This window comes from Acartia tonsa, chromosome 13, assembly GCF_053477335.1.
Source record: "Acartia tonsa isolate MP-2025a chromosome 13, ASM5347733v1, whole genome shotgun sequence".
NCBI classification, from domain to species: domain Eukaryota; kingdom Metazoa; phylum Arthropoda; class Copepoda; order Calanoida; family Acartiidae; genus Acartia; species Acartia tonsa.
The window spans coordinates 5,868,005-5,884,196 of NC_137272.1; the positions used below are offsets into that span (position 1 = coordinate 5,868,005).

The window sequence follows — 16,192 nt, forward strand, 5'->3', positions numbered from 1 at the left end:
GCTTTACAACTTTGGGATCAACCACAAATTGTAATATACAGAAGGAATTGTGAAATATCATAAGGGATGTACATCAATATATCAGCCATTGTCTTATTCCTTTAGATCCCCAGGGACATACATTTGAAACAAGAATTTTACAAGCAAAAAACAAGGATGACAACATCCATAAGAAGCAAAGCACAAAACATACGGAAAAGGGGATTAAAAGACCAGATGATTAACTAAAATCAAGAATAAGTTTATTAGGAAAAAATCACGAAAAATCTTCAAAAAGAGTCGAGAAAATAGTATTTACATTACACTAAATTATTAGGCACTTTATTTTCAATTTTTGTTATACCCACCCTCAAAATAGTTATTAACCTTACAGGGACCTATGAGAAGCTACACTGTAAGGCCTAGAACATTAGTCCAGTGGTTAGCAATATCCTTCGGTACAGACACACACACAGAGATCCTGTTAATTTGTTATGAGGAAAATCTTCCAAAAATACATTTCTGGATAAAAATAGATTTCAGAGCTGGATCTTTAAATGTGTAGCCGTTGGTGTGGCTGTAGCCGTGGCCGTAGTCATGCTGTGGCTTTAGCAACGCTTTAGCCACACTAACGGACTGTGGTCACTTTTAGCGTGGTTAACCACGCTACGACTACGACCACGCGTTGCCAATATGATTTAAAGATCGCATTTTTTTTGTGGCCACGGCAACGTGTGGTGAATATGATTTAAAGATCGCTATTAGGTTGGTGGCTGTAACTCTGACCACGACTACGGCAACGGCTACGCTTTTAAAGATCCAGCTCTGTATGTTTACTGTAACTGACGTTTACCATCCTCTGAATACGCCATTGAATCTTCTATCTTGCATGTCGGCCTACGTAGTTTTTGGCACTAATATTTGAAAAATGGTTCAACAAGCTGCCAACACATGTAGTTATATACCATAATAATTGGTCTTGTAATATATTATAAAAATTATAAATAAAATAAGTTAATTGTAAGGTTCATAACATAACAAAGTAGCTTTGTTTTAAATTTTTTTTTAGTTTCCCTAAGAAAAATTGTATTTCCAAAAGTAATAGTCTAATGGATATATTATTATTATGATGCTATACCAGATTTTCATGTTCTCTAAGGGTGAAACCTACAGCGGGCTAATAAAAACAATACCCCTCATCGATCCCCTTAACCAAATTCCCTCCCCTCCTATTGGATAAACAAACTGACCAATAAATGAGTTCCATGTTAGCGATCTATATAGAAGACAATTTATCATAATAACCCCGTATATTTATATCAAATAATAGTCTTATGAGTGAACGAGAACGGTGTAATGAAATAGCTTAGTTTCCCCACAAAAAATAATAGCTTAGTCACTCTAAAACGAATATATTGCCAAAACAAATTACTAAAAGAGCAGCTTTGGTACTAAAAAGAAAGTCAGCAAAAACTATATCTATAGAGAGAAATAGATAGATTATTTGTTGGCAACCTGTATTTGGTAATGATTTGGTAACCATGAAATGGGCAGTAGCTCCAAAATCTTTCTGGAGTGAACACATCTGGAATTAAAAATGGCCCGACTAATTCTACTGGTGATTTTTAGTAGTGAAGCTACTCTATATTATTCTAAAGTATATCTGTACGTCCATTTATCTCTTAAACGTCCAAATTCTTTTAAATGTACTACCGCAGTCTAAGTTATTTAAGATAACAAATCTTTTCTATAATCACATCTTTTATTAAAATTGACGTTAAGTATTTTCTGGTGGTTTTTACTAGAAAAGCTACTCTACAACCATGTAATATATATCTGTACTTCCATAATCAGATGTACGTAACTCATAGGCGTCCAAGGGACTATAAAAGGGACTATACCCCAATATAGTCCAACCAGTTAAAACAGTTCTTAACCATGATAACAAAAAATTTAATAGTTTGATCATGTTTTATTTGCTTGGGCCTTTATTAGGGCTAAAACCATCCCGGGGATCTATGATGTAATTGTAAAGCACTGAAGGTGAAGATTCCATAAAATAGATACCTAACTAAATTAAATATTTCATTAAATAATGAAAAAGAATTTCTATAGGCGATTTCTTTTGGGAGGATGTCAGGGTGTCTCAAAACTAGTTATAAAACTTACCAGGACCTATAAGACTCTTCACTTTAAAGTATAATCATATTGGTTCATTGGTTAGTGAGTTAATTATTGTATTTTTATGTTCTAAAGAATGAGATACTACTATATATTTGAACTAGCGGCTTCGCCCCTAGCCTCTAGGGGCTTTGCCCCAAGAGGTTTGATCAACCTAATTTTTCGTATTTTAGATTTAAAAAGAAAAAGTAAAAAAAAAAATTTTTGGGGAGGTATTTTCTATTTTTTGGGGAGGTTGGGGTTGTCCCACCCCCCAAGAAAACAGCTTAAAACCATCACAGGACCAGTAGGTATATTCCCTGAAGAGTAGATCCCAATCGGTTCAGTGGTTACTGAGATCTTAAGCTTCAGACGGACAGACAGACGGACAGACATCATTCTACTTTGTATTATAGATAGTAGTGGCGCCCTTAGCATCTTTAAACTCGTGTTTTCTAAAGGGTAAAAAGGGAGGAGAAAAAAAGCCTAAAACCACTCAAAGGATTGACCTATAATAGTGTGGAACCATCATGGGATCTATGTGAAGCTTTCCTAAAAAGGAGAACTCAGTATTAAAAGTAATGAAATCTGAAGCTATAGTCAAATAAACCTTACTTACTACTTTATGTTATAGGATAGTACTTATTAACTTAATAGATTAGGTAGGTGCTTTTTTTACATAATTAAATTATCCCCCCCAAAAATTTTACCCCCGGGGTAAATTAGTTTGGGGGGGGTAATTACCCCCCCCCCCCAACAGATTTGGGGGGAGTATTTACCCCCCCCCCCCAACAGACTTTAGGGGGGGTAATTACCCCCCCCCCCAATCAAATTTTACCCCCGGGGTAAAAATTTTGGGGGGGGTAAAAAAAAATTTCGGCGAGCTTCGCGCGCCATTTTACCCCCCCCAAACACGAATCACCCCCCCCCCCCTAAAATTTTTTACCCCCCCCCAAAAAAAAAAAAAAAGCTTGGACGCCCCTGACGTAACTATACGTCTGTATGTCATTTCTTTTAAAGTTAGTTAATAAGACACAAAATGTAGCCAGAGTAAACAAATGAGAAAATTGACCCTATAAATTTTCATTGTGATCTTTTAGTATCATCGGCGTTTTCCATTCCATTCTTTAAATATATAATGAACGTGTCTTTATCACTTTAGATTAAAGACAAAAATCATAATCATATTTATCCATGTTTATTATCTTTGGCATATCATTTGGTTTTAATCGACCTTGTTTAATTTTGAGATTTGATGTCAAATATGTCCAAAATATTTCATGATATTAACAATTTCTTGCAAAAATGTAAACAGTTTCAAGAGAAATATTAAAATAATATCAAAATAAGCTCAAACTATTTTTGATTTAACAAGGAACACGAAGCCCATTTTAGTAAAGCTTAATAAAGTACATTAAAGGTTTATTTAAACGTCAAAATTTTTATAAAGTTTTAGTTTGTTAATATTTATATAAAATATTCTACATATGTATAATTGATTCAAATTACTTTTTTTTTCACAGACAAAACTTCTTAATTTAAATAAAACTGAGAATTTTTTACAGTTTAACAACGTTTGACTTTCAACTTTAGTTATAGAAAAGATTCACCTGTAGGGGGGACTGCCATTTACAAATCCACCAAATTTACAGTAAAATGGATGTATTTATGACAACTTAATTTTTACTGTATAAATGACAGTAAAATCGATTCTCATGCCATAAATACATCCAACACTGGCAAAAATACATCTAATATTATTATACATATTTAAAAAATACATCTGACACTGGCATTTACACATCCATACTTTTTCAATTATATGTCAAATATACATCCAACACTGACATTCCAAAAGAGAGAGAGGACAATGGGCTGTCTATTACACTAGTCTCCAAAGTTCTATAATAACAATTTCAATTGGTTACACAACCTTGGGGACCTTTGATTTGTTGTTTCATTAAATTGAGTATTTAACGTTTCAACCACTAATTTTAATCTACAGAAGATGTAATTTTGTGTATCATTACTGGGGAAGTACTTCAATTTATCGGCCATTGCCTTATCCCTTTAGATTCCTGAATACCCACCTGATAACATGTAAATTTATCTAAAACCAGGTGGCAACTATAATTAAGAGGTTTATCTTTTTTCAAAATCAAATATTCTAGATTAATGATAATTGGTAAAATCCCATTTATTGTATTTGTATCAGTTGTGATACACCTCAAATTTTCTCAAAAAAATCTCTGAAACATTAATTAAATTTTTATTCTTACGTGCCCTAACCTTTACAGGTTTATTAAGTATAACAAAATAAAATTATTTAATTTACAATAGTCCCCAAAGTTTTATAATAAAGTTTTTTCTTATTCGTTGACTCAAAGGACTTTTGGTTGATTAATTGATATGAGTTTCAATACGTTTCAACCACTATTTGTAATCAACAGAAGGTTTAGATTTGTGTATCATCATTGGGGATGTATATCAATTTATCGGTCATTGTCATATCCCCTTATGATCCCTGCTCTAAATAGAAAATTAGTATTTAGAGGAAAGTGGGAAAGGGTTTAGTGGTTTAATTTCAAAATGGAGGATTTTGTGTGATAATCCAGTTATCAGAACTTATTATACAGAAAACACCCACTTACATTGAACTTCAAGTTACAAACAAGAAAAATAATAAAATTTAAAAGAAAAAAAGTTTTGCTATTAAGGGTGGCAGCATATTCAATTTCATATTAACCCTTACAGATCGGGGGGGGGGCTCAAAGAGCCCCCCCCTCTAGTTTTTTTAATCTCATTTTTTTTGTAGGTAAGATGGAGAGCTGTAACTCCATGACTTTTTAAGTTTAGTAATTATACGTCGGCAAGAGTTGATTTTATTAGGATATCTGGTCTGTGTCGGTCGTGGTGTCCGGTCAAAGTCGGTTGGGTAGCAAAAAAAATTAGAAAAAATTCTAAATAAATCTTAATTTCTACATTATGACTTTTGTGTATAAGGTAGAAACCTAAATATTTTTTGGTGAATACTTAGATATCAATGAACATCTGAGAAAAGTGGTGTTATGACCATTTGACCACTCCCTGACCGACTTTATGACCGATTTTTGTCCGGCTTTTACTACAGACATATATCATGAATATCGTGGCTTCTATTACAGCTAGAGACCTATAATTTTTTTTGGTAAATCCTTGAGCAATAATAAACAGATAAAAATATTAATTTGCGTCGCCAACCGCCGTTTTACCGCCGTAACCGCCGAAAATGGCGGTTTCCGTTATTTGCCGTTTTTCGGCGATGATCAGAAAAAGTAATTTTTTTGTTATGAAAAATAAAAGTTCGCCCTAAAATTTGGTCATCCTAGCTGCAAAATTGGCCGCTCTACAGCTGTTTTAAAATTTAGCGGCTGGCCGCTAAAAAGTGGCTAAGGAGCCGTCTGACTGCTATGACTAGAAAAAGTAATTTTCTCTAAAAATACGTATGAACCACCAGAAAAAAATTTTACGTCTTTATCTGTACCAGGAGCCGAGATAGAGGGGGGGGCTCAAAGAGCCCCCCCCCCCGATCTATTAAGGTGGGAATTGGGGCCCGATCTGCAAGGGTTAAAAAATATTTTTATAAATTATTACAAAAAATAAAATCTCATTTTTTATGAAATTGCTTAATATGTAGGATTCTAATAGGACGTACTTTTCTTTATTAGTGTTGTCATTGAGATGCTACTTCTAATTAAATTGCACAAAATATATCTTAACAACATCTTTATAGTTGTGAAAATTTAAAATATAGAAAAATGAAGCTCTTTATTGAGCCTGTAAAGAAATGACGTCATACAATAGATATGCCAATTAGAGGCCAATACACAGACTAAATTATAAATTTTAGCTTCGCTGTTATGGATATTGTTATCCTTATTTGAGTTTTAAATATGACGCTGAAAAAAAGCAAATATCAGACACTTTTCTTTGTGTTGTATGATGTGCTGGGTATTTTTTGAGTAGGCGGTGGAAAATATATTATCATACCAAAATTGAAGGTCATAAGATGTTGTAACCCTTTTTTATCGTTTAATAATCGTTTATTAACCTTTTTAGCAGCAAATATATTCACATTTTAAAATGTCCGTTTGTCTGTATGTCCGACAGAAACATTTTGAATTACGTAGTCTCGTTTGAAAACTTTCAACTCGACATTTTACGTAGGGGGACAAAGTGTCTAAAAAGTCAACCATGTGACGTCATAAAAATGAGGAAATATCCATTTTTTTTAGGGGTTTTCTTTCTCAATTTTCCTTTCGTCTCCCTCATTTCTATGACGTCACATGGCTGATTTTTTAAAGAGACTTTGTCCAGTTACTCTTTTTGATGCTTACATAGGTTAGATTTGGTTAAGTAAGGATTATAGGAGCCACACTAGAAAAATTCTCCGTTAGGGTAAAGCATCTAACCCCCAAACCAATTTTAAATAAAGACAGTTAGGTAAGGGAGGGGATCATACAATTCCACTTTTGTGTATGAGTGAAAGCTATATAACTTACCTTCATGTTTCATCTGGTCGGCCGTCAAAATTAAAATTTAGCAATATTTTCTAGATTCCTATTAAACACAGTAAACGTTGGAACATTTTGGGTTACTTGGTCTCTTTTTAAGACTTTCAATTGGACATTTTGAAATCTGGGAATATTTTTTCTATGAAATATATTTTTTATCAGGTCCTGATTAGCAGTGTGGAGGTGTTTGGGCAACAAGCTCCCCCTGATTTCTCAGGACAGTATCACATACAGACAGATCTGGGTGGTGAGAGATTCTTCAGGTACTAACATACAGACAGACATATTCAGATAAATAGATAGACAGATGGATAGACAGACAGATAGATAGATAGATAGACAAGAAGCTCCCCTTGATTAATCAGGACAGTATCATATACAGACAGATCTGGGTGGTGAAAGATTCTTCAGGTACTGACATACAGACAGACATACACAGATATATATATAGATAGATAGATAGACAAGAAGCTCCACTTGATTTCTCAGGACAGTATCATATACAGACAGATCTGGGTGGTGAAAGATTATTCTGGTACTGACATACAGACATTCAGATTGATAGATAGATAGATGGAAAGACAGATAGATAGATAGACATGAAGCTCCTCTGATTTCTCAGGACAGTATCATATACAGACAGATCTGGGTGGTGAGAGATTCTTCAGGTACTGACATACAGACAGACATACACAGATAGATAGATAGATAGATGGATAGACAGACAGATATATAGATAGATAGATGGATAGACAGACAGATATATAGATAGATAGACAAAATGCTCTCTATGATTTCTCAGGACAGTATCATATACAGACAGATCTGGGGGTTGAGAGATTCTTCAGGTACTGACATACAGACAGACATACACAGATAGATAGAAAGATAGATGGATAAACAGACAGATAGATAGATAGATAGACAAGAAGATTCCCCTGATTTCTCAGGACAGAATCATATACAGACAGATCTGGGTGGTGAGAGATTCTTCAGGTACTGACATACAGACAGACATACACAGATAGATAGAAAGATAGATGGATAAACAGACAGATAGATAGATAGATAGACAAGAAGATTCCCCTGATTTCTCAGGACAGAATCATATACAGACAGATCTGGGTGGTGAGAGATTCTTTAGGTTCTGACATACTGACAGACAGATTGATAGATAGATAGATGGTTAAACAACCAGGAAAGGGATGAGACATATGACTGTTTATTACACTAGTCCCCATCTTTTTCGTTAGCTTAACATCTTTGGGGACTTTTATTGAATTTTGTTTGGTTGGTTCATGAAGTTGAGTGTCAAAACGTTTCAAACACTTATTAAAATCTACAATCATAATTGGAGATGTGCATTAATTTATCGGCCATTGTTTTATCCTTTTGGAACCCTGATTAAAAAATACTCCCATGAAAAAAATGAATAAAATAGAAAGATTTAGTATCTTCTACCCTGTAGTTTTCAAATTATTATGGATTTATGAGTAAAACATTAGAGGAAAAAAGGGTTAAATAACTTTATCTCCCCATCGCATCAACCTTGTACAACCTTTCTATTGGGTCATTGAAAATCAACCAATTGTGTCGCTTATATTAACACAGCCAAGTAGCAGAAAGCAAATTGCTAGCAGACGAAAAGGGTCAATGAAAAAGAAAGGGAGGTAGTTGTCTGTATATACATCTAAACTATAGATCTGTTAATTTATCTTTGTTTTAGGTTCCAAACTCACACCGGACAGTACAGGAAGGAGTCACGGAGGCCAGATGGTTCTGTAGAGGGCACTTATGGTTGGGTGGATCCTAATGGGGTCCTCAGGTATATCCGTTAATCTGTCCGTCCTTCCGTCCTTACAAAATATAGAAATGAATCTACACATGAATGGGTAGATCCAATAGTTATCTCTGTCCGACTGTCTGACTGCCACTTAAATAAATGTGTAGTTTCCTCTTAAATCTTAATGTCATAATCCTTTTTATATTATTAATTTTTACCTGACCTTAAATTTTATGTTTCAGGCTGTTTGAATATGTAGCCGATAATGGTGGATACAGGAAAAAGAATATTCAAATATCGTTAAAATAAAAATCATAAAAATATTGTAAGAGTGGCCTTATGTTTAGTTCTATTGACATCTTAAGTTCTTTTAAAGGATTATAGATTTGTAAATTATTTATCAGGGACAGGGATTAGTCCAATGTAAACAAATATTTTGCCAGCTAATTTTATGTTAAGAATTGTATTGTTTTTTTTGTGCAGGACGGGAAAGGGAATTTAAGAGAAGAGGAAATAAGGGGTGGGGGGAGCGAAGCAAAGTTAATCATTTTACTTCTGAAAACAAATAATTGGGAACGCCTTAAGAGACAGATAGACACAAAAATTTATAGAGTAGCTTCACTTCTGGAAAAAACATATTAATGTTATTACAGGGTTAGTAAAAATCTGAAATAAATAAGTCTTTAAAAATTCAAAAATTGATCTATATATATTTCTAAATATTTTAATCCTAAAGGATTGTAAAAGAATCACTGTACCAGTTAGGAGCCCCAGCCCCCGGGGCCTCGGTGGCTGTCAGAGGTGGTGAAATCTCTTTTGGCTTTGAGGTAGATATTTCTTTGTCCAGTATGGCATCGAAGTCGATTAATAACCGCTGGATTAGAATCGGTTCTAAGCCATGCTGAAAAATCATGTATTTATAGTATTATATACAGTTTTCTACAAATATATAAATGTACAATCATAAGATTAAAACCAGTTTTGTTAGCACGCAATTATGGAAAATAAAAATTTTTCATTTTAATTCAAGGAATTGATTTATGAATTTATTGTATTTTTTTGAAAATACGTTGTAAGTAGTGAGTAAATAAATAAAAGATAATAATTTAATAGCGCAAAGGGATATGACAATGGTTGATAATTTGATGTACATCCCCAATAATGATAAAAAAAAATTACCCCTTCTGTAGATCAAAATTATTGGTTGAAACATTTGAATACTGAACTAATTGAACCACAGTAGCTAACACAGTAACTTTACTCTCGCAAATTTATCACATTATTAAGTCATCAGAACAGCAAATGAAATTTAAACTTAAATAACTTCTTACCTTGTGCAGCTCTTTATAGTCCATTTAAAAAAATGACGTCATACAATATTAATGACCAATAATAGGCCGATACACAGACTAAATTACCAATGGCAGGCCAGTATACATTTTATTTGACCAATGGTAGACAAGTATAACGTCATTTTTTAAAGGCACTATAAAAAACTTCTTCCTTAATTGATGTATAAAATGAAATGAAATTATACTTTTTAACCCTTAACAGTCGGGCCCCTTGCCGCACCTTAATCGGTCGGGGGGGGGGGGGGGGCGTTCAACGCCCCCCCATATTATCTCAGTTCCTATTAAAGCTAGAGGGCTAAAAAATTTTGTGCATGTCCCCTGTGTTATGATGAATTTCCGACCTTTGATAAGTCTAAGTCAATTTTCGCTTCCTTCACCCTTTTATTTAACAACCTTTGTTTTTAGGTCCTTTTTTACTTAAAAATTTCAAACGGCTGTAATTTTTTTATTTTTGAAGCTAGAAGAACAATTTTTTGCCGAAAATGTTTATTTTCATGTAAATTTTACATTTGAAATATCAAAAATAAATTTCAGCGGCCGCAGCTGTACTTGGCAGCTGCCAGCCGCCGCAGTCGGCGGTCGGCGGGAAAACGGCGGCGGATCTTTATGAAATTTTAATACATTATCTAGACATGTAAGAAAAGCTTAAGTTTAAAATTTGAAGTCTCTAAGTCAAAAATTGCGGCCACAGGAGCCTTTTAAAGATTTCTGGAGACCTGGAGGATCAGGACCTGCAGGATCATACCTGGAACCTGAAATTGACTTGAACACCTGTATTTAAGATGAGGATGTACTACTAAAGGATATTTTAGTAATTTGGTAAGATACAATGCTTTGTTTAAGTCAAAAAAATATTTTTGCTCTTTACCTGGATGACCCTGCCAGGTTTGCTGGCATCCTGTGCCCGCCAGGATGGAGATTTTCAAAAAATTCCAACTCTCAGTTATGTGTCATACCCATACTTAAAAAGTCAAGCAGTTTGGGCTCTTTATCTTTCACACACAGAAAATGAGATAGAAAAAACCGGATGGGGGGGCGTTGAACGCCCCCCCCCCCCCGACCGTTAAGGGTTAATGAAATTTTTTTATTTTTTCATTTTAGGTTTATCCTTTGGATGGTGATGCACCTTTGGATAGACAGGTTAGAAAAAAGTTTTTTTATATTTTATAAAAAAAGTTCTAATATCATATTCTTATAATAAAGTAACAGGATGTTTCTCTGTTTGTTTGTACCAAAGGATCTTGCTAACCTCTAAACCGGTATGGCTCTCCTATGCAGAGTAGCTTCTCAAAGGTCCTGGGTTGGTTTATAACTCTTTTGAGGGTTGCAACTTCCCCCCCCCAAAAAAATAAAAATAAAAAAAAATAAGATGATTTTATAATTTTTCTTTTTGACACTAAAATTAGGTGTAGTGACTAATGGTAATATATATGCTGGCCTTTCATTGGCCATTTGTATTTTTTGACAACATTTTTTTAACTCAAAAAAGAGAACCTTCTCATTGAATGTTAGTAAAGTACAGATTGTTTTTGAAAATGACAAGTTTATTGATTTTTTAAAAACTTACTTATACATTTCTTTAAATTAAAAAAAAAAACATTAAGATAAATAATTTTGTACAGAGATAACAATTTTTTATATTTGTTCATAATTTTGTTTTTCATAAAAATGTTAATTGAAAACAATTTATACTTCACAAAAATATTGCTTTTACTCAAATTTGTGGTTAATTTTTACTTATTTGATCTTGTCTTGGGTTTAAAATAGTTTAGACATCTTTCACTATGTACTTAATTTTTCCATGATAATTTTGAAACAAAATTTAGAATTTATAGTATGAGTTTATTAAATTCATAATATGGGGATAAAGGTTTATGCACCTTTACTGTCCAATAATAGAAGGCATATATCCTAAGATACTTGTAATAGTATGGATAGCTTCCTTTATTAATAGAATATTTGGGTATAGTCTCTTTCTTGGACACGCCTCTTAAGGAGCGTTTCTACGTATTTTGACAGAGGCTTTTCTCCTATTTCTAGCACCTGCGGGGGGCTCTAACCCTGAAGGGTTAATTGCTTAATCCTGCGTGGCAATTACCTAACCTAACCTAAAATCACCATTTAAAAGCTATTATGAAAATATGAAGAAACGCCCATTAAGAGGCGTTGCCGCAAAAGGGGCTATACCCAATTTTAATATTCTATAACTTTGCATATGAATTGTTGTAGGCTGGTGGAGTTGCTCAAAGAATCAACATTCCAGATGGACAATTTGGTGCTGCTCTTCCATATGCTGTAAGTTGATCAATAAAGTAAAGAACTTTTTAGTATGAGCTCTATCTATGTATCTATTTACCTATCTATCTAGGTAACTAGCCTGGACCCCAACCCAGTGAGCCTGTATCTATCTATCTAGGTATCTAGCCTGAGCAATACTAATGATTACCATGGACCCCAACCCAGTACCCCAACTTAGTAAGCCTGTATCTATCTATCTATCTAGGTATCTAGCCTGCACAATACTAATGATTACCTGGACCCTAACCCAGTGAGCCTGCACCAACAAGCCACCTTTTTCTCTGGAGCCCCAGCTCCCCCTCCACCACCACCACCAAGGAAGATTGTTATTGGTAAGTCTAACTCCCTGTTTTTAACATATACATCAGACCTCAAATTTTGTTTAGTTGCTAAACCATCATAAGTTTGTAGTAATAATGTCATTAGAGAAAATTATTGAAAATTAAAAAAAACTGGTTTTAATCTTATGATTGTAAATTTAGGATTTCGTAGAAAACTGGATATAATACGATACATAGATGAGAACCACTTCTGATCCAGGGGATATTAATCGGTGTCGAAGCCATACTAGAAAAAAATGTTCTATCGATTTCCTATATCTAGGTGCTGAGGATACACCTCCTGCTCCAGAACCAGATCAGGCATTTGTTGTTGGACACACAGGTAAGTTATACAGCAAAGAGAGAGGGGACAATGGAATGTCCATTACACTAGTCCCCAAAGTTTTAAAATAGCGTTTTCTTATTTGTTGGCTTAACAACTTTGAGGATTTTTAGTGAATTATGATTTGTTGGATCAAAAAGTTGAGTGTCTAAACGTTACAACCATTAATTTTAATATACAGAAGTGGTAATTTTATATATCATCATTTGGGATATAAATCAATTTATCGGCCTTTGTTTTATCCCTTTATATCCCTGGTTATATAAGGTCATTCAAGCAAATAAATACAAAAAATATTTAGTAATTTCAGCTGATTTGGGGGAAATTTTTTCCTAAATTCTAAGGTTGACCCCCCCAAAAAACAGATGAAATAACGAAATTTTTACAATTAATTTAGTTTTTTGCTTTATCAAAATCTTGGATAATTCACTTTGTTGGTTTTGATTATATATATCTACTGTTTAAACAATTTTACAATGTCAATTTTTGTGATCTTAAAGTTGGATTTCTATTGAAATAAATGGTTGTTCTGCCCATGTCTCTCTTTTTAGCTTTGATTTTTTACTCATTTTTTTAAAAATTAACAAAATAGGGGAATGATTCATCATGATCCTATTTTTGCCTATTTCAGGTCGTACTGCTCCAGCTACCCCCGAGCCTAAACAAAGTGGATTTGTGATTGGTAAATTTAAAAAAAAAATTATTGCATTAAATCATCAAATTGAGAGTTCACTAAGCATCAGAAAAATTAATGAGGAAGAACAAATTAAAAGGTTTATAAAAATCTCGGGGAATTTTGTTCAACACAAACTAACAATATCAACATTTTTCCACCACCTATTTTAACTTACAGAAATTTTTTTGTTTGTGATATATGGGAAATTTAGGAATAAAATAGTTGGTCATAAATTTCAAAATCAAAAAGCATGAAATAGAAAATGTATCCTTTCACCACCTTATAAACATTTGAAATATTGAGTAAGTTATAGCGAAAACTTATAGAGTTGCTTTGCATAAACTTATTTTTATGGAACTCATTAAATTCAGGATTGAGCCATAACGATATTGGACCTGACTCCAGAGCAGCCCCTGCAACAAGACCAGCACCAAGACCCCAGACAAGACCTGCCCCAAGGCCAGAACCAAGAAACTTTATCGTCATTGGAAGCTCCAGAAAGCGTCGTTTTGTCAGATTTTAGAGAATTACTTTTCTTTCAGTAAATACGACTTTAAAGGTTGAATATTTGGGAAAGTTAATAAAAGTAGCAGGATCTATGTCTGTTTGTCTGTACCAAAGGATCTTGCTATCTGCTAAACCGACATGGTTCTCCATTACAATGTAGTTTCTCATATGATATGGTAAGGTTCATAGCTATTTTGAGAGAGTGTACCACTACCCCCACCAAGAGAAATCCCCACAGAAAAAAGTATACTTTACTTTTTCTTTTAAAACTTAAAATTTAAATGAGAGATGGGTCGCCTTCCCCCTTTTCCTACATCCAGTACCGCGTAGAGGCCTCTAGGGGCGTAGCCGCAAAAAAAAGAAAAAAGTAAGGGTTATTCGAGTTTATTTCACAATTGTATATTACGTAATAAATAAATTAATTCTAGAGAAGAAAAAAAAACAATAAATATTATTAAAATTATTCTATATCAAACCAAAAACAAACACAAGAGATAAAAAAATTGACATATAAGTAAATATATAAAATTGTATATCAGTATATGTTACGTAAATTTAAACAAAAAATAAGTTAAACAACCTTCCTCCCAAGGTTGACGTCTGAAGCTTATCTTCCACGATAATTGTGTATGTATATTAGGGTAGTACAGGGCATTCACAAAAAGGTGCAGCAACAAAAATGTCAAAAAATCACAATTAAAAAAAAAATTCTTAACTATTTAGGCTTATCAAAATGACTTTCTAAAATAGTGCTTAATTTGATTTTTATCTTTTAGAGTTTTGTTATTAGGCTTTAAATATTTTGACACTTTATATGCTGCACCCAGTAAATAAAAAGGAATAATTTCACAAAATATCAAAAAGATAAATAAAACATAAAAAAAATTGAGACAAATCTCACTAAAATATTCTCTAAAATTTTACAAAAAAAATTGCTGCCATATATTGAAAATGTTTGTTCAAAAAAGTGAAATTAATTGGTGGATTTTTATACAAATGTATAAGAAGATTTTTGTAATTTATAAAACTCCACCATTTACTTTACAAATGTGCTAATTACAGGGTGACTTTTAAGACTTGAATAAAAATTTCCTTTGTGGCAACTTTTAAAAATCACCCTGTTTATTTTTTTATTTAAACAATGATTATCTATCTCCGAAAGCAAATGTACCTAATCTGCTAATTAAGATCTGTCTGTACCTTATTAACAATGTATTGTAGAAAAATAAATATAAAAAGCATTTGTTTTATTTTAAAAATAGTATGCAAAGAAGCAAACAACAATTATATTTAATAAAAGCCTGGAAAATTAATTTATAGATAAGTTTATTATGCTCTGAAGCATATCAGATAGACTCACTGACTAATAAAGTATATGCTCAATGGTCGATAAAATCATAAAAAAATGTAGATGTATCAATCCTGTAAGAGCAGGAAATATCATATACAACATTTTAATGTCTTTTAGAGCATGACCGGCATATTAACAGACCAGGTGAGTTATATGCGAGATGGCCATTAGTAATGGGAATCGAAAACAAAAATTCTGCCTTCTATCATAAACAATAGCTAGGTAAATCACACCTGCCCCACAACTGTATGTATTGTTGGACGTTCACACAAGCAAAGTTGGTTATAGAGTTGCCTTGCTTTAATATATTTTAAGCTTATTTTTGCACCAATGCACATGCTTAAAAATGTGTTATTACAATAAGTACTAGGAATGGAAATATTATTACATGGATCCTTCAACAGATATTCATGTACACTAATAAAGTGAAACTTGTAGTTGGCTGAAATAACGATCTCCCCCTTTACCCAACCCATCCCTTCCTTCTGGATGAACGAACTCCCCAATAATGATGTCCTTATTGGCAACCTAAAGTAATGAAATTTATTTCCTGTTATAATATCCACATATATTTTATATCCATTGTACTGGGATTCCCTCCAAGTTAAACAAAAATAACATTCAGAGATAATGTTATTGCACCTGAAGTAAACTATTTGTACACCAAAATTCGTAAATTCTCATTGTTTCAGCATTTTCTATTTTTTGTCATTGACAATGATTATAGCATGCTGCAGGGTCATCCAAGCTTTTTATTTGAGGAAAGTAAATTGAGAGTTTCATGGTTTTAAGGGGGTAATCTAATGTATTTTTCAAATTGTTGAAGGAGACGCAATGAGTGGTTTCAAAGTTTGAGTCCCATCTTTGATA

General features: G+C 33.2%; 1 protein-coding gene across 1 annotated transcript; it reads left to right on the forward strand.

Moving 5' to 3' along the window:
- The first annotated feature begins 1,502 nt into the window (after positions 1-1,502).
- On the forward strand, positions 1,503-15,214 carry LOC145335059 (uncharacterized). The gene is made up of 11 exons (XM_080180752.1): positions 1,503-1,597; positions 6,855-6,955; positions 8,419-8,517; positions 8,718-8,751; positions 9,210-9,302; positions 10,929-10,967; positions 12,057-12,122; positions 12,331-12,457; positions 12,729-12,788; positions 13,420-13,470; positions 13,836-15,214. The coding sequence occupies exons 1-11, from the start codon at positions 1,577-1,579 to the stop codon at positions 13,985-13,987; spliced, it is 843 nt and encodes a 280-aa protein (XP_080036878.1). The 5' UTR covers positions 1,503-1,576; the 3' UTR covers positions 13,988-15,214.
- Positions 15,215-16,192: the final 978 nt, after the last annotated feature.